Raw genomic sequence first — 27,041 nt, 5'->3', positions numbered from 1 at the left:
CTCTCAAGGGTCAGTAATGGCATTGTATCCCAGATTTTAGTTTGTTTCAACCTTCCTAATACCTTTAGTATTTTATTGACATGAAAGCATAGAAAATTAACACTGGTTTCACTCATAGAGTTCCTTAGTGTTTTTAGTGCATGAATACCTCTTGAACACAGAAGCAGTTTTGTTTGTGAGCTTGTGTTAGGGTTCTCCAGAGAAACAAAGCTAACAGGATATGTAAATATATATGGAGAGACGTATATTTTAGGGAATTGGTTCTTGTGATTGTGGAAGCTTGGCGAATCCAAAATCTAATGGGGTAGGCTGGCAGGCTTGGAGATTCAAGGGAGGGTTGCAGTTTGAATCCAAAGGCAGTCTGCTGACAGAATTCGTTCTTGCTCAGGGGAGGTCAGTCTTAGTTCTAGTGAGGCCTCAGCTGATTGGATGAGGCCCACCACGTTATGGAAGGTAAACTGCTTTACTCAGAGTCTACTGATTTAAATGTTAATCTCATCTAAAAAATGCCTTCACAGAAACATGTAAAATAACGTTTGACTGAATATTTGGGTACCGTAGCCTAGCCAAGTTGACATAAAAAATTAGCCATCCTAGAACCTTTCCATGTGCAAGTTTGCTTCTTAAAGGTTTACCACCTCTCAACTGAAAATATAATCTTCTGTCTTAAACCTTTTCCTGAACTTAATATAAAGAGGGAACTGAATCACATTCAGGAAAAAAGAAAAGTAATGCCTTATCTCCATAATAAAAGGTCTTAGAAACTCAGAGAATATGATTTAGACATAATAGAATTACTTTTGTATTAAAGCCACCCTTAAAGTTAGATTCTGCTCTGTCAAGGGCCTAGTACAGGTCAACTTGCCCAACACTCAGAAAATATAGACTGAAAAGTTTTAAATGAAAAGTCACCAGCTAGGACCTTTTTATAAGGATATAGTGAGTGAATGTTAATATCTAATATTAAAAGAAATGTTTTTAGCAATATATTGTGGGGGCTTATTTTTTGAAATGATTTGTTAAATTATTTACTGCTCTGGTATCTGGGGAATTCAGAGATACTAGTTTGAGTTTCATCTCTGCAACTCGACGATGGTGTGATAATCTTGGATAAAAAACTTAGTCTTTACTGCCCCTCCCTGCAGTCCCCATCTGTAAAATAGGGATGAGAATATGTAACATCTGCCTCACTCACATGGCCATTATTATGAGAATAAAATTTATTCAATAAATAATTCACTATACCTTGATTATGTGGCAAGCATTGTTCTAGGTGCATGGAATACCTCAGTGAACAAAACAGAGATCTCTGGCCTCATGGAATTTATGTTTTAAAAGGAGTGCAGGGAGCTTCCCTGGTGGCGCAGTGGTTGAGAATCCGCCTGCCAGTGAAGGGGACACAAGTTCGATCCCTGGTCTGGGAAGGTCCCACATGCCGCGGAGCAACTAAGCCCGTGCACCACAACTACTGAGCCTACGTGCTGCAACTACTGAAGCCCGTGCGCCTAGAGCCCATGCTCCACAACGAGAAGAAGCCACCGCAATGAGAAGCCCGTGCACCGCGACGAAGAGTAGCCCCCGCTCACCACAACTAGAGAAAGCCTGTGTGCAGCAACAAACACCCAACACAGCCAAAAATAAATAAATAAAATAAATAAATTTATAAAAAAAATAAAAGGAGCGCAGGGAGGGACTTCCCTGGTGTTCCAGTGGCTAAGACTCCATACTCGCAATGCAGGGGGCCCAGGTTCGATCTCTGGTCAGGAAACTAGATCCCACATGCTGCAACGAAGAGCCCACGTGCTGCAACTAAAGATCCTGCATGCCACAACTAAGACCCGATGCAGCCAAATAAATATTTTAAAAATAATAAAATTAAATTTTAAAAAAAGGAGTACAGGGGAACAAACAGTAAACATTATATTGGAAAGGAAGCACAAAGTAAAATCTCGAGTTTGCAGATAGCAAAGTTTTTCTGAGTGGTAGAGTACTACGCTAGTAAGGCAAATTGGAGGAAGATCTCAGAAGATTAGCAGACTGATTATAACCTGTGTGTTTTCTTTTATGTAACCTCTCAGTTTATGATCCCCAAATCAGCATATTCAAAATTGGTCACCAACCCTAGATACTATATTTTTTTTCTATTTTATTATGAAAGTTTTTGAGCATAGGTAACTAGAAAAAATTTTACAATGAACACCAGTATACCCGTCACCTAATTTCTGCCATTAGCATATCACTATACTTATATTAATCACATACCTGTCCATCTATCCATCCACTGGTCGTATTTAATTTATGAGAAATTGCCAGACTGTTTTCTTTGTAATGTATCAGTAGTTCCTTTTTATTTTTGGGTAATATTTAATTGTATGGATATATTCATCCTCCAGTTGATGGGCATGTGAGTTATTTCCACTTTGGAGACATTATAAATGAAGCTGCTACAAACATTTGAACATTGGCTTTTGTGTGGACATACTTTTTTGTTTTTCTTGTGTAAAATTTAATAGTCAGATTTTTCACTTCTAGATTTCCATTTGGTTATTATAGTTTTTATTTCTCTGCTATTTGTGTATTCATTATAAGCACATTTTCCTTTACACCACTGAGAATAGTTAAAATCTCTGCTTTAAAATCCTTGTCTGCTAATTCCAAAATCTGAGTCACCTCAGAGATTGTCTCTGTTGATTGTCTTTTCTTTTAAGGATGGGTCACATTTTCCTGTTTCTTCAAAGGTTGAGTAACTTCAAATTGATAATTTAAATCTGAGTAAATTTAGATCTTAACATTGCAACTGTTAGGTTGTGGAGACTGCATTTTGACAGTGCTGATGCTTTTGTTTTAGCAGGAATTTAACTGGTTTGTACTCAGATAGCATGCTCTGTCTCTTGGGCAGCAGCTCAAATTTCAGTTAGGCTTTTCTGGCCTTAGTAGGACTGCTTGGGTCTGTCCTACACATGTGTTGTTCAGAGGTCAGCCAGAGATCTGGCAGAGATTATCTGCGGAACTCAGAGTACCCCTTTTCTGGCTGTCTCTAGAATTCCCTCCTCACTTTAGAGCAGCTGAGTTGCCCAAAACTCTTGTTTTCTGGTTCTTCAAGCTAGAAAGATGAAGGATATTCTGTTGTACCTTTATCATCCAACTTGGCACATAGTAGGCCTGCCTTCCAGATAAAAGGCATTTTAAAAAGAGAGAGAGAGACCAGGAAATTTACCCAATGCTGTTCCCTTCTTCCTCTCGTAGAAGACATCCCTCCAGAATCTGCCTGATTTTGGTCACTTTCCTGTGCCTTCAGATGGTTGTTTTATATTTCGTCCAGAATTTGAAGTTGTATCTGCAGTAGGGTTGGTCAGATGGGAACTTGGAACCATCACCAGAAGTGGAATCACCTTACAATTTTGTTTTAAACACAGGTGAAGGAAGAGAAAATCCAGTCTGTGCATGTAAAATATTTAGCTTTGAAATCCTCTGTTTTCTCTAAAAAGAATCTTAGCTTCATTGGAGAATCTTTTTTCTCAACATGTTTAACTTTGTACTGATATGGGTGATGACTCGTTAGGCATTATGAAGAAAAATATTAAAAGCAAAATAAAATGCATCACTAGACCTTGAACAAAATGTACAGCTTTGAACATTGTAATTTTGGTTGTTTGCACTACTTACCTATTAATGATTATTGAATTCCTGATATAGCCATAAATTTCAGAGTTTGGCAAGTAAGATCTGGTATTTGGGCAGCTGAGTTTACTATCTGAGGACATACAAAGATTAGTATGTGTCAGATGAACACCAACAGCTGGGGAAAATGTGATTGAAGTTCATAGAATCACAAAATCATAAAATCACATAAGGTGAGGATTGACTTGCAAGGGGATAAACTCAGGACAAATACAAGATGGTACTACTATTTTATAGAACAAGTAGTAAATTAATAGGAAACTTAAAAAGAGGAGGCAAGAGCCAACAAATATAAATGCCCCAAAAATGGCAGCATCATGGCAATTCCATGTGGGTTACTAAGAGAAACTAAGATATTTTTTAGTTATGTCTCTGAGTTTTAAAACTGGGAGTTGGGAAAACAAACTTTCCGGTTTACTAAGACTGTTGGATTGAGTTTTGTCTTTTCCAAAAATGAACTGAATTTTTTTTTTTTTTTTTTACCACATGGTGGCAGCATATATCCATTTATTTCTGTAACCGGTTTTGGGCTACTCAAAACATCTTGTCATTTTTGACCTAGAGGCCAAAGCGTTACATTGTTACCTTATTTTCATTTATATTCCTTATTTCATATCCATTGCCTTAAATCAATCAAATACTATGTTTTTTTAATAAAATTTAGTAGATCTATAACTGGGAGATAGAATTTTTAAAAATTGAAACTTTTCTGGCAAAACATGTAGTCTTCAGATTAAAGGTGTCTCAGTTATTACACTGATTTTCATAATTACACCTAACAAAAGCATTCAGAGATGTTAAAGCCCCACAAGTACACAGTTAATTGTGCCTTTATTCATATAAGCTGCTAGTTCATGGCAGATATGAAGTGAAAAACTGATTTGTTCAATATCTATTACGTGAAATGTAATAAAATGTGATTTTTGACCTTTAAAAAAGAAGTCGCTCTTCCTGAAGTGCCAATTTTAGTAGATTTCTGGAATTTTCTTTCATTATTTTTTTCCACATCTTTAGTTATTTGGAAATAATATCTGGATACTAACCCTGGAAAATAGGGCTCATCTTTTACTTCAAGTTGAGAGTTTTTTTATAAGCATCAGTAACATAGTCTAATTATAGCATATTTTGAGCTGTATTTCATACATGAGCTTGTGTATGGTACTTAGTGTTTTCATAAGTGTTATACGTTTATTTCCTATTTATGAAATCTCTCTGTATCAGGTCAGAATTTTGGTCCAGTACATGTAGCTAAGCTATGTGCAGCTGTTGTGCTATTGTAGAGTTATTTCAGAATGTTTCTTTTCAAAAGAAAGAAAAGTTAACAATATTATATAGGGCATTAATGAGTCTGTACTTAGAACCATTAAGTTTCATGAGGAAATGGTGAAATACTTTTCTCTTATGAGAACTTTGGTAACTAGGAAGCAAGAAGAGTGTTTTGTTTAAGAGAACTTCCTTGTTTAGGAAACATAGTTACATTTATTGAGAAAAATTCTGCAAAATTACCTTGAGCCTCATCTTAAGTATTCATACATGAATAATCCTGTTAATTTTATTTGAATGAAAATGAAGTATTTCATTAATGATACATACTTGTTAGTTGGGTTTTTTAATTTCAGAGCATTATTAACTATTTGTTTTCTGAAGTTTCTTTTTTATCCTGCCCAACTGATGAATTTAAAATTCCTTTATAAGATACATGTTATGATGCTACTCATCAGTTGTAATTATTTTTGGGTATCTGACAAATTCATTAGTAAACAATAATAGTTTTGCCTCTCTGTATTACATTTAAGTTGAATAAGCTCTGCTTAAAACTTGGATTCCTGGGTACTTTCATAGGTTCTGGTTTTGGTTTGAGACGGACCTAAGAATCTCAATTTTAATAAATAACCTAGGATTCTAATGTGGCAGGTTCATGGACCATGAACACAAATCTCCTTTGTTGTTGTTTACTTATTGAGGTACAAAAACACTTTATATTCTTAATTAAATTTCATATTTTATATATTATAATAATAATAATTAATATTTTAATGTATTTATAACATCCACGAATATAATAATTAGAATAACACTAGCTGTAGTATTACTACTTGGAGGTTCTAAAACCCATTTCTTACATATACATCTAAAACCTGTTGCTTCTTTATAAACTTGTTGTATTTTTACAAATTATGTAAATGACTTAAAGATAAAACTTCATGAGGAGGGAACAGTTCATGGGAAAGCTATAATGAAGGCAGTTTAAAATAGGATGTTATCGGGGAGAAGCCTCTTTTCGCTGATTGTTTTATACATGGCTGTAAGAGGAAAAAATTTTTAAAGAGTAATGTGGCCTTTTTTTTTCTCCATCTGCCACTGTGTTTATAATCTTAAAGAAATCCAGTGACATTGTTAATTTATTTCAGGGACAGATTTTGAGGGGATTATTAGGTCTTGAGATGAAATTTTGAACCTAGGAGCCAGGATGGTATATCATCATATTTTGGGAAGGGAAAACAACTCATGAGGGACCTTACCAAGTACTGTAGCTTCAATCTGGGTACACTATGAACACTTTGTTCTCTTGCTATACACATCTCAATCCAGATTCTACAGACATAATTTGGAGTGTCTAAGAGGGTTTTTTTTAATCATTTTAACTTTATGATTTAATTTCTTTATCGATATAAAAAAGTAATTAATAGCTGTATATGCTGGATCATCTGAATAAATAATTTATACTGGAGTATTATCCCCATGACGTTCATGCCTATGTCTGCATTTAATTTTGTCATGGCATTAGCAACACAAAAAATAATTTTAAAAACAGCCATCAACTTGATATGTAAAATAGGCATTTCAGCCAAATAATGGCCAGATGTTACCATGGGTCACTGTATGAATAAAGGTTTCACAGCTCAAATAGAGAAAAATAGTGTCAAAATTGAGTCATCATACTACTGGGTATAGCCATGCCAAACTCAAACCTCAATAAACTCCCACTTATTGTAACACTTTGAAGTTACATGAGCTAGTCAACGTAAACTACGGAAAGAATAAGCCTTGCTATTGAGGCATATTTGAAAGAGATGACACCCTAAATGCATTTCATTTTTCCTTTTTTTTCAGTTCCAATGATCTGCCTCTTCTTAGCCAAGCTCACATTAGGGTTAGGAGGTGGCTAGACCTGACTGAAGTCTGGGGCTTTGGGAAAGCTAATGTTCCAGTTATGTATTGCTGCATAACAAACCACACTAAAAACTTCGTGACTTAATTTTTATCTGTCACAGCTCTGAATATTGATAGGCTCAGCTGGATATTTCTTACCTGTCTGAGGCTGGAGTCATCGGAAGTCTTCATTCACATGTTTGGGGCCAGATCACTCTCCAGCTGGCTTCTCCATGTGACTAGTTTAGGCATCCTTCAACGTGGCAGCCTCAGGACCTAGCAGTTGGTCTCCAGAGTAAGTGTTCAAGCATAAAGAAACCCAGGCCAAAGCTGAAAGTCTTCTTAGGACTTTAAAGTCCCACCAACATCATCATGTTCTCTTAGTCAAGCAGAGCATTAAAAGGAATAGTCTTCAGTCAGGGAATATCTTGCCATATACAAGGGAAGAAATTGATAGAGGCCATCTTAGAAATAGGCTACCATGTTTGGGGTTTTTCTCTCCTGGCCTGAGTGAAAGCCTGGACACAGTATGAGAAAGCCCTAAGCAAGACCAGAACAGATTGTTGACAGAGCTTAACCTGTAAAAATCTATAGGACTCCCTGCCCCTCCCACTCCAGATAAGGTGGATAAAGTCTCCTTTGCCTCCAGAAGCTGAAAAATAAAGTATTCCACTTAAAGAGACTGCCATATTGACTGTAAAACCACACTCATTTCTATTTATCTATAAGGAATATGCTTAATGCATATTGATAAAGATTGAAAATTAAAGGGATGGACTAACAGTTATGAAAAAAGAACAAGAATGTAATAGTAATATAAGATTAGAACCACAAAACGGTAACAGAAAACAATAATGAAAGGTGATTTTAGAAACATAAACTTCTACGTATCAAGGAACATAGTAATTATAAAGAAAAGGGTTTTAGAAAAACAAGGAGAACTTAATGGAAGTGTAATGATGGGGGGAAAGTTTATAATGTACTTTCTACAGAACTGGATAGACTTAATAGACATAAAAATAAGTCAGGGCTAGAAGAATAGATTCAATCAATAATTTTGATTTAGTTGCTATGTATAGAGCTTAACATTCCTTGACCAGGGAATAACTTTTTTTTTAAATGTCAATGAAGGGAATTCCCTGGCGGTCCCATGGTTAGGACTCTGTGCTTTCACTGCCATGGGCCCTGGTTCAGTCCCTGGTTGGTGAACTAAGATCCCACCAGCCGCACAGGGTGGCCAAAAAATAAATAAATGAATAAATAAAATGTCAGTGAAAAGTTGACAGAACTATCATGTATACACTTGACCACATAGTAAAATTAATAAATTTTTAAGTAAAGATTTTGTAGTCCCTATTTTTATCCTAATTTAGTAGTGATAATTAAAAGGTGAGCAGAAAAAGTTTAGAAATTAGGAAACATTTTTTAGATCAAAGAAGAAACAAAAAACAAACAAGAGAAACATATCTTTTAGATCATAGAGGAAGTGAAAACAAGAAAGCAATTAAAATGAGAACATTCTATATCAAAATCTTTTAGACACATTTAAAGCTGGGCCAGAGGAAGACCTATCGCCTTAAAGTGCCTTTATTATTAAAGAGAAAGATGAAAAATAAAGACATTTAGTAGTCATCTTAGGAAAGAAAACAGAACAGTCAAAATAAGGAGTTTGGAATTATTGGACATTAATATTGCATGTGGCTCTGTGAAAAGCTTGAAAACTGAAAAAAATGTCCCAACGAAATATAGATTACTAAAATTAGCAGAAGTGGAGAACTTGAATAGAACGATTACCATAGAGGTATTACAGAGTGAGTAAAGATGTACTGTTGATGAAGTTACCAGGTTCACAGATGGATTACCCTGATAGGTTTACAGTGGATTTCTATAAGCACAGCTGATTCCAGTTAAATAAGCTATACGAAACTAGTATTGAAAAAGATGGAAAGCTCTGAGAAGGATAGTACAAAAGCAAAACAAAACAAATCTATCAGCTAATTTTACTTATTACTAAAGATGCAAAAACTAAATGTTCAAAAATGAATTCTAGCATTGTATCAAAAGAATAATACTTTACGACTAAGTAAAGTATATTCTAGGACAGAAAGGATTATCCATTATATCAGCAAGTTTAAGGTGAATAACCATGTGATTGTATCATTAAATGATAAAGGATGTTAAAATTCAGTGACCATTCCAAATAAAGAGACTTTAAAATATTTACTTAAAAAAAGCCCGCAAAAACTTTATCCTAAATGGCAAAACAGTAAAACCTTTTTCTGTAAAAATCAGGAACCAGACACAGACTGAGTTGCTCATTATTACCTAACATGGTCTTAGAGGGACCTAGCAGATGCACTAAGAAGAAAAAAACTATCCATGTAAAAATTTGAAAGGAGATTAAAATTTTTTTTCTGTTAGTTTAAAAACCAGCTAAAATTAATGTAGAAATCTGATATTGTGACTGAATGCAGGATAAATGTGTAATTGACCAATAGCATTTCTCTAGGTTTAGAGTAATAACTGCTAGAGATGGACTTGGGGGAAAATACTTAATTCATGGGGAAAGTAATGGACTTACATGAAGAAAATGATTAAATCTTATTGTTGTACCTGGAAGCACTATATCTCAGAAAGGAGACAAAGTCATAAAAATAGCAATTTTTCCACTGTTAATATATTAATTAAATGCAATTATTTATATTCTGAATAAATAATATATAATAAAAGCAGTCATTTATATTATCTATATTATTATTAATATATTAGTATATACTGTTATATACAATAATATATTAATATATACTGTTATTAATATATGCTACATATTAATATATACTAAATATATATTGTTATGTGTGTTCATATGTTAATATTAATATATACTGTTAATATATTAATTAAATGCAGTTATTTATATATTTATATTATAAATAAAATATATAATAAATGCACTTATTTATATTATAAGTTAAATTATAAGTTAAATTATATCCCAATAATTTTGTTATTTTCTATGTTTGATATTTTGGTGGAGGAGAGAAATGCCATACAAGGATTGGGATTGGATAAATGATTTTAGTTTATGTGAATAGAACAAATGTTCTGAAATTGCCAAGAAAAATGTCGGGGGGAAGAAACGTGAAAGGTGGGGAAAGCTGAGATGCTGGGCCTACCAAGATCCCAGTATATACTTCAAAACTACTGAGGTCAACTAAATGTGATATTGGCAGAGAAACAAACATCAGTAGAACAAAGTATAGAAACAGGTCTAATTATATACCACAATAGTGGTCGTTCAATTCAGTTGAAAAAGAGTGTTTTTTGTTTGTTTGGTTTGGGGTTTTTTTTAAATTAAATTTATTTATTTATATTTTTGGCTGCGCACGGGCTTTCTCTAGTTACAGTGAGCGGGGGCTACTCTTCGTTTCGGTGCACGAGCTTCTCTTTGCGGTGGCTTCTCCCGTTGCGGAGCACGGGCTCCAGGCACGCAGGCCTCAGTAGTTGGCACATGGGTTCAGTAGTTGTGGCTCACGGACTCTAGAGCTCAGGCTCAGTAGTTGTAGCGCACGGGCTTCATTGCTCCGTGGCATGTGGGATCCCCCCAGACCAGGGCTCAAACCAGTGTCCCCTGCATTGGCAGGTGGACTCTTAACCACTGAGCCACCAGGGAAGTCCCAAGAGTGTTTTTTTAGTATAAGGGTCCTAGCACAACTGGATGTTATTCATCCGTTAAAAAAAAAAGTTGGTCCTCACATTCCATACCATATACACATATTAATTCCAGTTGGATTAAAATTTTTAGAAGGAAATCTAGGCCATTACTTCAGTAATCATGCAGATTCTTAACTCAGGGTCCACGAGCCTCCAGGTGGAATGGGGAAAACATTATTTTCATTTCTTACTGAAATTTAGCATTTCCTTCAATTACAGGTAAATACAAAAACCACAGTAGGACTGTCACTGCCGATGACTCTGTCAGCATTAGAATTCAGGTATTTCCATATCACAGTGTAGTTATTGCAGGTATCTTTAGAGATTATGCTCATCACTACTTCAACTTCAGTGTAGTTGAAGATCCCTCACTGGATCTGATCTTTAGTGCATTAATAAAAAAGGACATGTGTAACTTTAAAAAATATTTCAGTAGTTTTATTGCAGTATACAATTAACCCCTGAACAACATGGGGTGCCGACCCTCTGCGCAGTTGAAAAAATCTGCATATAACTTGTAGTCAGCCCTCCCTATCAGCAACTGTGCATCTGTGGATTCAACCAACCATGGATCGTGTGCTATTGTAGTATTTATTATTGAAAAACATCTGCATGTAAGTGGACCTGCACGGTTCAAACCTGTTGTTCAAGGGTCAGCTGTAATTTGTTTCCTTTGCCATTCTGTGTATTTTAATTTTTGATTTTAGAGACTTCAGTCTCAGAAGGGGTTCACAAGTATTACCAGATTGCCAGTGGGGTCCATGGCCCAAAGAAGTTTTGAGACTTCCTAATTTAGATGATTATTAGCAGTGCTTCTCAAACTTTAATGTAAATACGAGTCACCTGGGGATCTTGTTAAGATGAAAACTGACACAGTAGTTCTGGGATGGGGCCTGAGACTGTTCACTGTTGGCACACCTCCCGGACTGTATTAGTGCTCCTGGCCTGAGCCAGTTCATGGACTACACTGTGAGTAGCTAAGTTCTGGACTGAGTTGTCCAATATAGTGGCCACGTGTTTACATTTAAATTAATTAAAATTCCATTCCTCAGTCTTACTAGCCATACAGGTAGTTAGTGACTACTATACTGGATGGTACAGATATAGAACATTTTCACCATTGCGGAAAGTTCTATTGGACAGTGCTGTTCTAGAGGTTGGGGTAATCTTAGCCAAGACAGAGAAACAAAAAGCTTTAAAAGAAAAAGACAAAAAGGAAACCACAGGCAAAGTTTAATATTTAAAGTACCCATTTGGGACAAAAATTGGAATGCAGATGATCAAAAGTTAGTATCAGCACTATTTCTAGCTCTTAGAAATTAACAAGAAATAGACAACCCAATGGAAAAATGGGCAAAGACTATAACAGGCATTTCACAAAAAGTGCAAATCCAAATGTCCAGGTGCTCAAACTAGCTAGCATTTTGGGAAATACAATTAAAGTAACAGTGAGAACTCAGGTTGGCAAAAATGGAAAAGGTCTGATATCTGTGTAGATATAAGGAAAAAGATACAAATGTTACTGATGGAAAAGTGAACTGCCATAGCCTTTTGGAAAGACATCTGACAACATCAGTTAAAATGGAAAATAAGCGTTCTTCAACACAGCAACCCCAGTGCTGGGACTCTGTCCCATAGAGTAAAATACTAGTATGTAACCATAAATGCCTGTCAACACAACAAGGAAACGTTTGCATAAACCACGTACAGTGTACACCCTGGAATATTGTGCAATCATTGACAAGAATGAATTAGAGCATATCAGTTGATTTAGGATTTACACCAGGTATCCATCCTCCCATTTGTGTTGTGTGTGTTCATGAGTATATGAACATGGAGAAGAATAGGGAAAGATACATGTTACTTAACGTGAGTTACCTGGGGATGTGGATGGGAGTCAAAGAGGAAGAGAGGGAAGAAAGAGATAAAAAAATATGAAATTCTTGCTCTTAAACTTACCAGTATGTAATGATAATTCCATAATATATATCTTTTCATTTATAAAACTTATAAAAATTTATAAAATTGTTTGTGTATGTTTAAACTGTTGAAGTATTTTAAATAATTACAGTAATTTACTTGTAAAACAAAAATGACTTTCTTTTGCCATGAATGAGTCACCTGTTGTTGCACCATACATCCTCATTTGCTTCAAGAGCTAAAAAAGGGCTTCCCTGGTGGCGCAGTGGTTGAGAATCCGCCTGCCAATTCAGGGGTCGCGGGTTCGTGCCCCCGTCCGGGAGGATCCCACATGCCGCAGAGCGGCTGGGCCCGTGAGCCATGGCCGCTGAGCCTGCGCGTCCGGAGCCTGTGCTCCGCAACAGGAGAGGCCACGGCAGTGGCCACGGCAGTGAGAGGCCCGCGTACCGCAAAAAAAAAGAGCTAAAAAAAAATTATTTGAACTTGACCGTAAACTGGTGAATCAACTTAATTTTTTATTCTTTCTACCCACACTTATTAATACTTTTAATGCTTATCTAAATCACTTAAAAGGCATGGGAAACCATACCTTTTTGCATTGATATACTTAATTAACTTCTTTGAATTGTAAGGGAGATTTTAAAGATAATTTAGCCACTTGGTCTATTTTAAAATGTTAAGATTTAAATATTTTTGGTTCAGTCATATTTGGGTCAATACCTGTTGAAAGGCCAGTACTTCAAATTTGTTCTTGTAGTTTGCCGAATAAAACGTTGGCTATAAAAGTTGCCTCTCAACAGATCAACATATGTTTTAGCAATGGAGGGTTCTGCTAGATCCATGAGCTAGTTATGAATAATAGTCATACAATGTTTAGTACAATAGTAGGCACATAAAATGAGTTGGTGAATTAGTGTCCTCACTTTGCAGAGGCAGCAGTTAAGATCCAGAGACCTTGGGAATTCCCTGGCGGTCCAGTGGTTAGGGCTTGATGCTTTCACTGTCTTGGGCCCGGGTTCAATCCATGGTTGGGGAACTAAGATCCCACAAGCCACCCAGGGTGGCCAAAAAAAGAGAAGGTCCGGAGACCTTGGCTTGCTGGGGCAGTTAGTAGCAGAGACAGATTTGACCCCATGTCTCTATCTTAATCTGATGTCCACAACGCTTGATGAAAGTTACCTTTCTTCATCTCTCATCTCTTTCTTCATTATTGTTTAAAATTTTTCCTTTTAGAAAAGCTTCAACTTTTATGTTTGAGTTCACATTTATTGAAAAGATATTGAAGATTATCATGTAATATAAAATATTTAAATGTTCATGTTTTCTTTTTAACCCAGAGTAGACTTTCAGTTCTTCAGTTTTGTCTTTTTTTCCTTAAGACCTTAGAAGAAGTCCAGAATTTTTTCTTAAATAATACATTTCTTGAGGATCTTAACAACAACAAAAAAGTAGTCTCTGGGAGCAAACAGACTGTTGTTTCTTAAAGAAACAGTCTTTAACAATCAAAGATTAATTAGGTTTCTTGTTCTTTTCAGTATTTAGTTGCTTGGAGTAGATTATAGGCAATGTGAAACTTGTAAGAGTTCTGAGGAGTGAATTCTCATTTTCTCAGAATAGCTAATCAAGACATTTCTTCTCATTCACTAAACTGCTATCCAACGTAAACTGCTTCTGATCTGAACCATTGACCATAAGATAAATGACACTATTTCCCATTTCTAATTTTCTTAGCTGCTCTGTCTCTCCCCAGGCAGGAGATCACTTCATTTATTAAAGATTTATTTTGAAACATAGGTTACCACTCTCTTCTCAGTTACATGGTGTGAGAGACAGATGATTTAAATGATGCTTAGAAATTGTATCTAAAGTAATTGCTTTTGGGTTTATACAGCAGCTGTTTAAAATGTGCCTATTGAATCTTTGAATACATTTTTACTTTTTGTAGAAAACATTTAGGTTCGATGTTATTTTGTCAAATTATTTTTTAAATATATATTTAAGGAATAATTGTAGTAATTGTTTTAAAGGAGGGGAGTCCAAATTTAAATATGAATTATGCATGTGCCATATTTGAACCTGTAAAATTTGCAATAAGTTTTTTTAACACTCTGGATTTGAGCAGTAAATAATATTAACTTCCAATCAGTGGTTTTATAGGTTCCATGGAATAGAATCTTTAAAAAACAGAAACTTGAAATTAAGAAAGGAATGAACTATTTATGAGTTCAAGAACCTAAATTCTAGCTCTATCTCTGCTAGCTCTGGAATCCAGAGGTTTATGTGAGTGTGGAAGTGCCACACTTAAGGACAAATCACTTAACCCCCCTAGGCCTTAATGTTCTTGTCATGGAAATAAGACGTTAGTAATAGATTATCTCCAGTCTATCTTTCATCTCTGAAATTCTGTAACTGTGAAACGCTCAGCTGGTGGTGTTTGGAAATAAGAGCCTTGCAGGGGGATGGGGGAGAGAAGACATCTCATTTTAAATATAAAAGGCCTAATAGTTGATAACTTTGCCAAAACACTGTATAATATAATTTTTTCAGTTTTTATATCAAACAGTAGAGAAATATATAGAGTAAAAAACTGAGTGTCTCTTTATTACCCCCTTCCATCCTGCTCAGCCCTTTTCCCCTTCAGTGTGACCCTTGCATGTCCCCCTTTCCATTCCTAAGACCAGGATCCCTGCAGAACTTCTCCCCAGTTAGCGTTTTCCTGGTTGAAGCCTCTTGTCTTACTTTTTTAAAACGTTTGTGTTGTAAAGAAATTTTAATTGACTTTTCACAAAGTGAACACACCCATTTAACCACCACCCAGACTGAGAAATAGAAGCCCCTTTCAAGCTGCTTTTCTCAAAATCTTTGAGAAAATTCTGCGTATATGTTGCATTGATATCATTGTTTCAACTGAGGTGTTTTATTTGCAGATTTATGATAATATTCTTTAATTTCAGTTGGAAAACTGATGATTTATTAATCCTTAATTTTTAAAGTCACTTTTGCTACATCTTGAGCTGGTTATTTTAAATGCTAGTGCTGTATAGTCCCTTTATATTTCAACATTAGTTGACACCACAAACATTTCCAGCGTTAACTACTATGTGAGGGTTACTGGCTGTAACCAGAGATAAGGCAGGTCTTCAAGGAGCTTCAGGGTGCGTATCAGGAAAACCGAGGATTACAGACAAGACAAGAAAACTTGCAACTACAATAACAGATTTACTTTTTTCAGGCTAGAGATAGCCTTCTATTATTTCCTCTTATGAATAATTTAGGAGATGGAAAAGATGACATTAACTCTGGCAATCAAAGTCAGTTCCATTCTAGATGTGTAGAAAACTGGCAAACAGTTGAAATCTCAGTGACTTAATTGTCATTATCCCTATGCAGTTTTTTTTCTTTATTCAAAAAGGACATTGAGACTTGCTGTTAACCAAACCTATTTACTTCTTATGTAGAAATTTTCTGTTAGAAATGGCTGGTGATTGGAAATTTTGTGTTCTCTTTCTTTATGTTTGAAAAGATTAAGCTTTTTCCTTCTTTGGTTTCAGTCTATTTAATATCCTCTTTTGCTCCTTCTTTTCCAGAAACATTAATTATATACTTTCTATGTTATAGGCAGAGTACTAGGTACTAGAATTATAGAAAATTTCCTTTAGTTTTTCCTTTGATGTGAGAGGCAAGTAATGGCTGCTCACAGCACATGTGATGTGTTTTCTGATGAGGTAAGAACCAGGTGCTGTGGAAAAATGTAGGACAGACATCTAACTCAGATTTGGGGCTTGGAGTCTTCCCACAGAAGGTATTGCTGAGTTCGGGTCAGGAAGAATACATAGGAGTAATACGAAGTAGTCTTCTCTACCATCTTTAGCCTTAGCCTTAAAGTTCTACACAGTCATGGGTTTGATTCATTTTTTATTTTTTATTTTTTTTCCAAAGCTATGCCTTAATGTATTTTATTTGCTAATAGTAAGTGAAGCAGATTATTTTTTTCAAAATATAAGGGTAATCATTTTATTTAAGGGGAAGTTTTTCAGTTGAAAAGTCTTAGAAGATTTGGTAGGATATGTACATTCCTGTATTGAACTTCTGCTTATACTTGGTCATATAATGTTTATATTTAACGAATGAATATATATATATATATATATTCACACCCACACATATATACTATGTTACAGACATATGCATGTACAATATAATAAATACACACATACGCATATCTCCTATGGAATTGCTCTCTGCTCCAGAAGTTTATACCCTGTATATTTCAGGGCAAGGTATTGATGTCCTCTCTAGATCTTAGATTTTGGCACTTCCACACTCACATAAACCCCTACCTTTGAGGGGGCATTCATTTCATCTAGATGCCCTACTCTATAACCTTCTTCATTTGCAGACCACTGGGACATTGTTTTTTACTCAGTGGAACCCGCGGTCTAGATTTAGTCTTCCTTTCTACCTTAGCTGCTGCCTGGGTTACTTCTTGAGATTCATCCACGACCTTGGCCTTGCACGTCATTGATCTTCTCATTCTGAATGATTACCTCTTCTTTTCTTTAGCACTCAGGTTCATGGCCCGCGTTCTGTTCCTTGTCTCCCAGAACTGATTTACTTCTGAAGTTATCAATTCAGGCTGACCACTGAACATACTACTTCCTATATTTCCACGTTTTTCAATCAACTGCTTTCAACCTATCTTTAGCAGAATTGCCAATCCATATAATTTTTTTTTTATCCATATCTTCCTAAATGTCTTTTCTTCCCTCTTCATCATGTTATCAGTCTTAAACCTTTCTCTTGTCAGTGTTGTCGAATTCCTCCCTGTCTTTTTATCGAACCTGCCTGACAGATTCTCAACTCTTTATTTTTCTACATGAGGGCTACTGGAGAAAATCACAGAGGCAGTAACAAGGCTGTAAGTTTATTGTTACCGACTTCGAACGGGCCCACACAATTGTGCTGTAATTCTATTTTTTCTAGTTCTCTCATTTTTCACAGCAGTTATTTTAGGCATTCACCACTCTCCTCACATCTCCAGCTTTCCACTTCCCTTCTCCCTCTCAGCAAATGACTTGGTATTTCATTGCACAGAGAAAATGGAAATCCTCAGATGAGAACTCCCACAGTTTCTTGCCATAAGCATATTTACATCTGCACTCCTTCGGTTTTGTTTGTTTGTTCTTACTGTTTATAGTGGGAAGAGCCTTTCAAGGAGTGGAAAGTCATATGCCTTTAGAAACCAAGTGATAGTAGAAAATAGGTGAAGCAGTAGGGTAAGGAGTATTCTGTGACTTGTAGGGCATTGATAAGAGCTACCTGAGGACATCCAAATTCAAGTTTTTAACACTGTATCAGCTGGAGAAAAGCCTGCCATGATATGAGCATGGCTGCTGGTCTAAGACAAGTCTTCACAGTGAAGATGGAGCCCACACCCTGAGCCTTCTTAGGGGCTTTACTGCTCTGCCCCCCGACCATGCCCATTTTCTCCAGCATCAGTACCTCTTTTGCTGTTCTTTCCCATCGATATTTTAACATGTCCAAGCTTGTTCCATCTTTTGAAACCTTCATTTATCTCTATTTTCTTCTCTAGCTACTTCACTTTCTGCACTCTTAAACTAAGGAGAGAATTGCCTACAGTTCGGGTGTTTGACAAATTTAGATTGGAGTCCTTACCACACTGTTCATGAGCTCTGAGACTTTTATCCTCTCCAAGCCTAGTTTCCTCAACTGTAAAAATGAGGATAATACTTTGCTCCATCATAAAGTTAAGTATTAAGCAAGAGAATGCATGTATCATAACACGAAAAAGGACATATTGTATATTCAGATATATTTGCTTTAGCCCCTGGCAGTCTACTTTCTGTCCCCATCCCTGAAGAGTTAATGGATTTGTTTATGGGTCTCTTCTCAGTAGTAATTAGTACCCCTGACAGTCTTGTCTCCTCAGAGTAGCTCTTCTACGGTTGTCCCTGCCACACACCCCTGGTTCACCCTCTGTTTCTGTGAATACTCCCTCGGGTTCCTAGGGCTCTTTGTCCTTTCCTCACCCTTTAAATGTTTATATTCCTCAGGAGTCTGTCCCAGTCTTTGTGCAATTATTAAGGTCGAGCTATCAATTTGGCTATAATCTCCCTAGGAGCCAAAGCAAAGGAAAAGCATTGTGATGATATTAATTTATAGTTCATGATCATTTACTATGTGCTAAGCATTTTTATAAGCACTTTTCATGTATTACTTGATATAATCTTCACAACAACTCTACAGGGTAGATGACGTAGATGAGGACAATCAAGTGCTGAGATGTAAACCTGCTCGAAGCGTTACTGCAGGTAATTCAGTTCCGGACAGTTGAATTCTGGAGCTTTCCATCCTAACTATAACACTATACACTCTCCCAAAACAGTTACATGATTAGTAGTGTTTAGAAGGGTAAAAGCATTCTTCAGGGGACCTAAAGCATCTTCTGGGACTTAAGTCAGAAATGACGTGTGTGATGATTCTTTGGGGAGATGATAGAGTATCCTCAGCTATGATCCTCTAATAAATACCACATAGTAGCATTTCATTCTCATGGAGAACATCAGTGCAGAAGAACATAGTATGTACCAAAGCAAAGCACAGCCAGTATAGTTTTTCCATTATTACATTTTTCAAACAGCCTTTTGATAGAAATGTGGGAGCTAACATTTCAAAGTCATGTCTAATAGTTTAAAGGGGACAAAAACAGTCTTACTTATCTTTGTATCTACAGTGTCTAGCCCAGGACCTGTCAGTTAGAAATAGTTCGGTCAGTATTTGTGGACTGAATCTGACCACACTGAGCTCATCAGCTCCTTAAAAAAGAATGACTTGGGACAGGATGTATTTCCCGTGACAGGTTCTGGGGGTGGAGTTGATGACTGCTTGCAAGATCTGATGAGCTCAAAGTGGGAAAAGAAGTGGGAACTCCGTCTCTGTGTCCTGCTTCTCCTCCCCATTCCCATATTCCTGCATTTCTTCATTGATTTATTGAAAAGTATTTCATTCTTACTCTATACCAAGTCCTGTGTAAAGTGATGGAGATCCAATGGTGAGCAAGACAAAGTCCATGCCCTTGAGATGTTTACACTCTGATGTAAAAAAACGAATTTGATGATACACTAAGATCAATACTCTAAAGGAGTATTGACAGTATTCAGCTATTCAGGCAGTGCGAACAGATTAGAGCAGGGGTCCCCAACCTACGGGCCACGGACCGCTACCAGACCACGGACCGCTACTGGGCCACGGCTTGTTAGGAACTGGGCCGCACAGCTGGAGGTGAGCAGCACGTGAGCAGGTGAGCAGGCGAAGTTTCATCTGCCACTCGCCATCGCTCCCCATCACTCGCTTTACTGCCTGAACCAACTCCCCCCCCATCCCCAACCCCCGCAGCCCCAATCCATGGATGGATTGTCTTCCACGAAACTGGTCCCTGCTGCCAAAAAGGTTGGGGACCGCTGGGTTAGAGGAAGTGTAGTGTGTTCAGAGAACCTCAGATCTTTATTAGGGTTGGAGGTGAAGTATGATTATGAGAAATGGCGAGAAACGAGGCTTGTAGTAAGCAGGGCCAGGTGTGCTTTTAAGGTTTTCACTTCTACCCCTCTTCCACATCTCTGCAGTCCCTTTCTACCAGTCTGATGAGTACAAGGAAGATCAATGTAGAAATAGGTTCCAAGTGCCACAAAACTCCTTTTTTTCTGAATACCACAACTGAAAATGCGTGGTTAATCTCTTCAGTAACTATTTTTCATTGTGAATGTTTGATGTTCATGTGGCTCTTTGTCTCTCGTTGTAAACTCCTCAAGAGCAGGGTCAGTGTTTTATTCATTTCTGTGTCCTTAGCATCTGATAGTAACTCAGTAAATGTTGAAAACATCCTTAACATTAGTAGTCATTTTATGTATTATTCTATTAACCAAAGCATAGTTGACCTATTTTTTCTTTAAAAAACAGAGCTCAAGTTTTAAACAAATGAATTTACAGACTTCTCAGTGAGTTTAAGATTACCTGTCTTTGAGTAGGGAAACATTACTAAATAAAAAAATTGAGGATTTTTTAAAATTACAAAGATATGCACAGCTTAACAGAAGAATTCAGTACAGAATTTGGTCAAGTACGTTTGGTTTGAAATGCCTTATTATTGTTTTTATTTATAGACTTATGAGGAAGATCGCAGAAACTACTCTGAGCTTCAAATTAGATGTCAACGTTTGGCCTTAGAATTAGCAGACACAAAACAGTTAATTCAGCAAGGAGACTACCGTCAAGAGAACTATGGTAAAGTCAAGAGGTAAGTAGTTAAGATGGCTACAGTTGTTCTCATTTTTAGCATGCATCAGAGTCACTTGAATTCTTACCATCAATGTCGTTAATTCTACTTTGTATCTTATTTTTTTTCTGTCTCCATGGTTTTGCCTTTTCTAGAATGTCATATAGTTGGAATCATACCATATGGAACCTTTGCAGATTGGCTTCTTTGACTTAGAAATATACACTTAAGGTTCCTCCATGTCTTTTCATGGCTTGATAGCTCATTTGAATAATGAATAGTATTCTTTTGAATAATATTCATTGGATAATAATGTGCTATTGAATAATGAATAATATTCCATTGTCAAGATGTACCATAATTTATCCATTCACCTATTGAAGGACATCTTGGTTGCTTCCAAGTTTTGGCAGTTAGGAATAAGGCTGCTATAAATATTCATGTGCCAGTTTTTTGTATGGACATAAATTTTCAACTCCTCTGGGTAAATACCAAGGAGCATGAGCATACTTGTATTGTAAGAATATGTTGAGTTTTGTGAGATACCACCAAACTGTCTGTTCCAAAGTGTCTGTACCATTTTGCATTTCCACCAGCAATGAATGAGAGTTCCCATTGCTCCACTCCCTTGCCAGTATTTGTTATCAGTGTTCTGGATTTTGGCCATTCTAATAGGTGTGTAGTCATATCTCGTTGTTTTAATTTGCATTTCCCTGATGACATGATACAGAACATCTTTTCATGTACTTATTTGCCATCTGTATATCTTCTTTGGTGAGGTGTCTGTTAAAGTCTTTGGCTCATTTTTTAATTGGGTTGTTTGTTTTCTTACCGTTGAGTTTTAATAGTTTTTTATACATTTTGGATAATAGTCCTTTATCAGATATGTCTTTGGCAAATATTTTCTTCCAGCCTGTGGCTTGTCTTGTTATTCTCTTGACATATACCTTATGTCTTCTTATTCTCTTGACATATACCTTAGTCTTCATTGCGCAGAAACATGCAGTTTTGGCAGTTTGTTGGATTTAGATTGTATTTTTATGTCAGTTGTTTTTATTTTATTTAGAAGCTGCTTTTGTCTTTTAAAATGTGATGCCTTAGAAGATAGGAACCCAGTGAAATCCTATGTGTGTAAATATTTTTGAAATCTTACTTGATTATTTTTATTTTATGGCATCAATTTAAATAGTTTGCAGTTTTATCTAAAGTTTTTTCAGCTATTCCTTTTTGACAAAAGGCACACATACTTTCAAAAAATAATACTTTCTGAGGATATGTTTCATATTGTGCTGCTGCTAAGGCAAAGAATTTTCTTTTTGCTGGAATGTACTAATGAACCACCACTTTACCTGTATGTCCCTAGGAAATCTTAACATTCTAAGCCAAAGTTTTGTCATCTCTCAGATGGTGCTAATACAATAACTGCACTATATAAATTAAGAAGATCAAATAAAGTAATATTTATGAAAGTATATATATGTATGCGTATATATAGAGAGATGATCCTAATTGTTCACTGCTACATCTACCTGCACCTAAAATAATTCTTGAACTAAAGCAGTCACTCAATGAGTGTTTGTTAATTGAATGGATGCTTTATAAATTATAAAACACCATAAGTAAATTTGCCAGGATCTGGGGGATATAACATTGGTGCTCCTACTCCCAGCATGACTGACATGCATTATGTATTATTATGTATGCACTGTTATGTCAAAATATAGTGATTGTTGGAGCTTGAAATCCATGACAGCTATACTATTGGGCTTTCAAAGAAAGCTAGATTTCAAAAGAATCATTTCAAAATGAAGTAGGTTGTGATGGTAAGATGATACTTTGAGTTGGTGTTTTGATGTCCTGTCTGCCGCTATAAATCTATAGCAATAATAAGTGAAATATGAAAGGAGAAAACTAAAAGGCATAGTCATCAGAATAATCCAGGGTGGCCATGAATGAAGGGTAAACAAACCAAGATGAGTCCTGAGTTGATAATTCTTGCAGGTGAGTGATGAAAGTGGGGGTGGGGAGGTGTCTCACTTTAGCATCTCTCTTTATGTGTGTTTTATTTTCTATAATGAAAACCTAAGAAATAAAAACATAATAAGCATCATCATGTGCTAGAAATGGAACAGAAAAACAACCAAGCAAGAGTGGCTCAAACTGTGAATCCTTTGGTTCACTCAATAGAAAGAATGGATTTTTAAAAAATGGTCTGATCACAAACATAAGATAAACTGGGGGAAAAAAAATCACTTTTATGTCCTTGATAAATTCTCACAAAGGTGCAAAAGAAAACAGATATATGGATGTTAGCTGCATCATTATTAGAAAGAATTCAAATGCTTTTCAACAGCAGCATGGAAAATAGATTGTGATTTATTTTTATAATGTAATTCTACGTAACAATTAAAATCATTAAATTAGATCTGAATGTATATATGGATAAGTCAAACACATAATATTAAATTTTAAAAAGCAAAATGCATGTGCCCATCTTTCTTTCTTTCTTTCTTCCCCACCCTCCCACCCCCAAAGCAAGCAGTTCCTAAACTTTCTGGCATAACAGAAAGTTCTCAGGTTTATTTTGTGACTTCGTTGCCTCAGCCCTTTCTTTAAGGAGTCTTGGTTCCTTTTAGTGGAGAATGCTATTCAGAAATTAAGATTTGGGTCCTGGTCATTGCTACATTGAACGTTATTTCTAGGCCCTTTCAGTAGGCAGAGGCGCAATGAAGAGGCAAGTGAAAGGATGGCTTAACATACTATGGATAAGATCATACTGATATTTCTAATTCCAATTCAACACCACGATAGCTAGTTTGAAGGGGATCCAACTGGCCAAATAGGTACAACTTGAATATCAAGATGAATATTAACGATAATGAGTTACAATCCATTGAACAGAATAAGAGTCCTTGAGTGTGTGCTAGTAAATAAAGAGGATCTTCACAGTAGAATGCCAACCAATAAATACATATGCTTATTGGAATTACTATTTTGTAACCTCATAATACTGTTTGATTTAGAGTCATCATTGGAAGCTAAAGCCACTGGGTAAAAGTATATTAGAGAGCAGAATGTTAAAATATATCCTATAGCAAATTTGGGTGAATATCTCTTCCTTTCAGATGTCACTGAAAGTGTGTAGAATCAATTATCCAGTTATTTTATAGGACTCAGTAAACTGTGAAGCGTTGTAAAAGAAAAAAATTCCCACAGATTACCTATTAATTGCAAAGGGCAAAAAGATACCTTTATAGTTGAGAACTTCGGCAGATACCACCTTAAGCAAATGATCAAAGTTACTGTCACCAATAATGAGATTAAGTGACATCATCTCAATATATCTTCATTTGATGTATTGAGGACACATTATCACTTCTGTAATATTCCTGCCCAAAATGCTTAATCTAAATCTAGTCATAGAAAAACATCAGACAAATGACAGTTGAGCAACATTCTATAAAGTTGGCCTGTGCGCTACAAAAGGTCAATGTCGTGAAAGACAAAGGAAGGGAGAACTTTAACCACTGGACCACCAGGGAAGTCCCGATGATTATATTCTGATTACATAAGAGAATATCTTTAACCTTTGGATTCACACCAAATTATTTAGGGATAAAAGGACCTAATGTCTGCGTATGACAAATAGTTGAGGGGGAAAAAAATGCACATGTAGAATTGTGTGCGTGTGTGTAGACGTGTATACCTGTATATGCGTATGTATTTTTATATATGTAAATTCACATATGTATATTTATTCACATAGATGAACAACAGAGAGGGAGAGAATAAATATGACAAAGTAATATTTAGTAAATATTACAAAGTAAATATGACAAAATATTAACAATTGGTGAGTAAAAGTATGTAAAAAAACATATAATATGGAAATTTATCATTGTTTTTAGGGGATGATATTGGGACAGTGAGAAAATATAGGGAACTTCAGCTTTACTCATAGTGTTCTATCTTTTTAAAAAACAGAACAAAACTTTAATGCAAATATAGACAAATGTAACTGTCGTCAGCTGTGGATAGCAAATTCATGAGTATTTTGCTGTATCATGCTTTATAATCTATTTTTTACATTAAAAAATCATAACAAAAGTCCTTACTTTGTGAGAATAAAAACATTTGTATGTAAAGGCATAAAACACTTAAAGTAATATTACCAAAATATTAATATTGATAGTCATCTTTAATTAGTGGGTTTATGGGTGATTGTTACTTTTCAATTTGTGCTTTGCTCAAGTATAATTATAATACTTTGTTAAGCAGAAGAAATCTTAGAAGTCATCTTTCTAAATGAGTTATTGAAAATCTAATGAAAAGAAAAACAGTTCTTAATAGCTCTCTCCATGGAAGCACCAGGAGAGTAAATGAAATCAAGTGCAAAGGAACTGATTCTCACTGCAGAGAACAAGTTAAGAATTAGCAAATCTATTTCTCTGCTCATTTTTTAAGATACCTGTTTGTAGGGTTGGTCCAGTTCTTGGTTTTGCTGTGTTGGGGAAAGAGCTGGTCTGAAAATGGAAATAAGACTCTCTGGGTAATCATAAACAATTTGTGAATGAAATAACCACAAGAATGCCTGCCTGTGTATCATCTATGCAATCTGAGTGATGATTTAAGGCCTTTTTAGCCTAACAACTGAAAGCCTAGAGCCATGTTTTAAATTCTTTAAAAGTTTTGGCTTCAAGATTAGACTGAAGATGATTAATGAAAAGATACCAGAGTGTACCTTAGAAAGTTTTATTATTTACTTTGCTGATTAGTGTAGCTTACATATTTATTTTTTGAAGATAATAAATTCATGTTTATGTATCTGAACAAGGTCTTGAACAGAGTCCCTTCTAAATTTGAAAAGCAGATACTTTATCGTTCATGGAATGACACTGAAGTATCTCTGTTCAGTTTCCTGAAACATAATTGACGCTTTTAAAATGTTCGTTATAAAAAGAGACATAGAATTTACATATGTGTTTGAGTTTTATTTTAGTAAAAATAAATAAATGTATTTGAATTTTATAGTGAGCGTGATGCACTTGAACAGGAAGTAACTGACTTAAGGAGAAAACATGAAACACTTGAAGCCTCTCACATAATTCAAGCTAAAGAAGGAAGTGAATTATCAAAAGAGGTAAGCTTATAGAGTCACTTGTATTTTATTGTACCGTGATTGTGGACACAGCTCAGGGCAGAATTGTGAGAGGGACATTTTTCTTCCTTTCTGATGTAATTGCTAGAAAGAAGGGATTTTTTAGTAGCTCTGTTTATATGAAAATTTTCATGGTAAGGATTAGCCCTCTTTATATGTTGAACAAAAGCACAAATGAAAGAAAATAACTCAGTAAGCCTTGAAAAGTAAGATGACATTGCTCTGGACACTGTCTGTCTCTGCATGTGTGTAGGTAGCCACCTTACAGCATACTGTTACTTTACTGCAAAAAGATAAAGAATATCTCAACCGCCAAAATATGGAGCTTAGTGTTCGCTGTGCCCATGAAGAGGATCGTCTTGAAAGACTTCAAACTCAACTTGAAGAAACCAAAAAGGCTAGAGAAGAGATGTATGAAAAGTACGTAACATCAAGGTAAGATTTACATTATTTTCCATATCAATAGATATAAATTAACACCAGCTTCTTTGAGGGAACTCATGGCTTTGGGGAAGAATAGTGATTTTTTTGTAAGGTCTATAGGATGATATTACGATAATCGTTCATTTTGTTTCCTCATAAGTTACTCATTCTAATTGATTTTTTTCTTAAGATATTTTGTTTTTTCCAACAACCAAGAGCCTATTTCTTTTAGGTAGCGATATATACACTATGATTATTTTTATTTATTTTTTCTTATGATATAACCTTTTTTTTTTTTTTTTTTCGGTACGCGGGCCTCTCACTGTTGTGGCCTCTCCCGTTGCGGAGCACAGGCTCCGGACGCGCAGGCTCAGCGGCCATGGCTCACGGGCCCAGCCGCTCCGCGTCCTGTGGGATCTTCCCGGACCGGGGCATGAACCCGTGTCCCCTGCATTGGCAGGCGGACTCTCAACCTCTGCACCACCCGGGAAGCCCGATATAACCTTTTTAATTCCCAGTGACTAAGATCTCTACATAAATGTTTTATGGAAATATATAAATATCTTTATAGAAGTATATTTTTGAAGAAAATGTAATTGTGTGGAGCCTGACTAAGCTGACCTTTTCTTGACTGTGTGAAACATAAAAGAATAAGGAGAGACAGCATTGAGTACTGGTTTAAGATACAGGCTCTGGAAT

The 27,041-nt window shown here is 35.9% G+C and overlaps 1 protein-coding gene across 3 annotated transcripts in view; it reads left to right on the top strand.

Moving 5' to 3' along the window:
• The window catches only part of PIBF1 (progesterone immunomodulatory binding factor 1), a 212,723-nt gene that overhangs the window by 23,537 nt on the left and 162,145 nt on the right, over positions 1 to 27,041 (top strand). For all 3 annotated transcript variants that reach the window (XR_010937036.1, XM_067713708.1, XM_067713710.1), the window contains exons 6-8: positions 20,649 to 20,782; positions 25,793 to 25,901; positions 26,173 to 26,354. Coding sequence is in view for 2 of the 3 variants with exons in the window: in XM_067713708.1 (XP_067569809.1) it covers positions 20,649 to 20,782; positions 25,793 to 25,901; positions 26,173 to 26,354 (425 nt within the window). In the remaining variant the exon portion in view is untranslated. The remainder of the gene's footprint in view (positions 1 to 20,648; positions 20,783 to 25,792; positions 25,902 to 26,172; positions 26,355 to 27,041) is intronic.

The sequence above is a fragment of the Pseudorca crassidens genome, chromosome 18 (assembly GCF_039906515.1).
Source record: "Pseudorca crassidens isolate mPseCra1 chromosome 18, mPseCra1.hap1, whole genome shotgun sequence".
Taxonomy (NCBI): domain Eukaryota; kingdom Metazoa; phylum Chordata; class Mammalia; order Artiodactyla; family Delphinidae; genus Pseudorca; species Pseudorca crassidens.
Note: the sequence above shows the minus strand (reverse complement) of the source record. Positions and strands in the feature narration are given on the sequence as shown.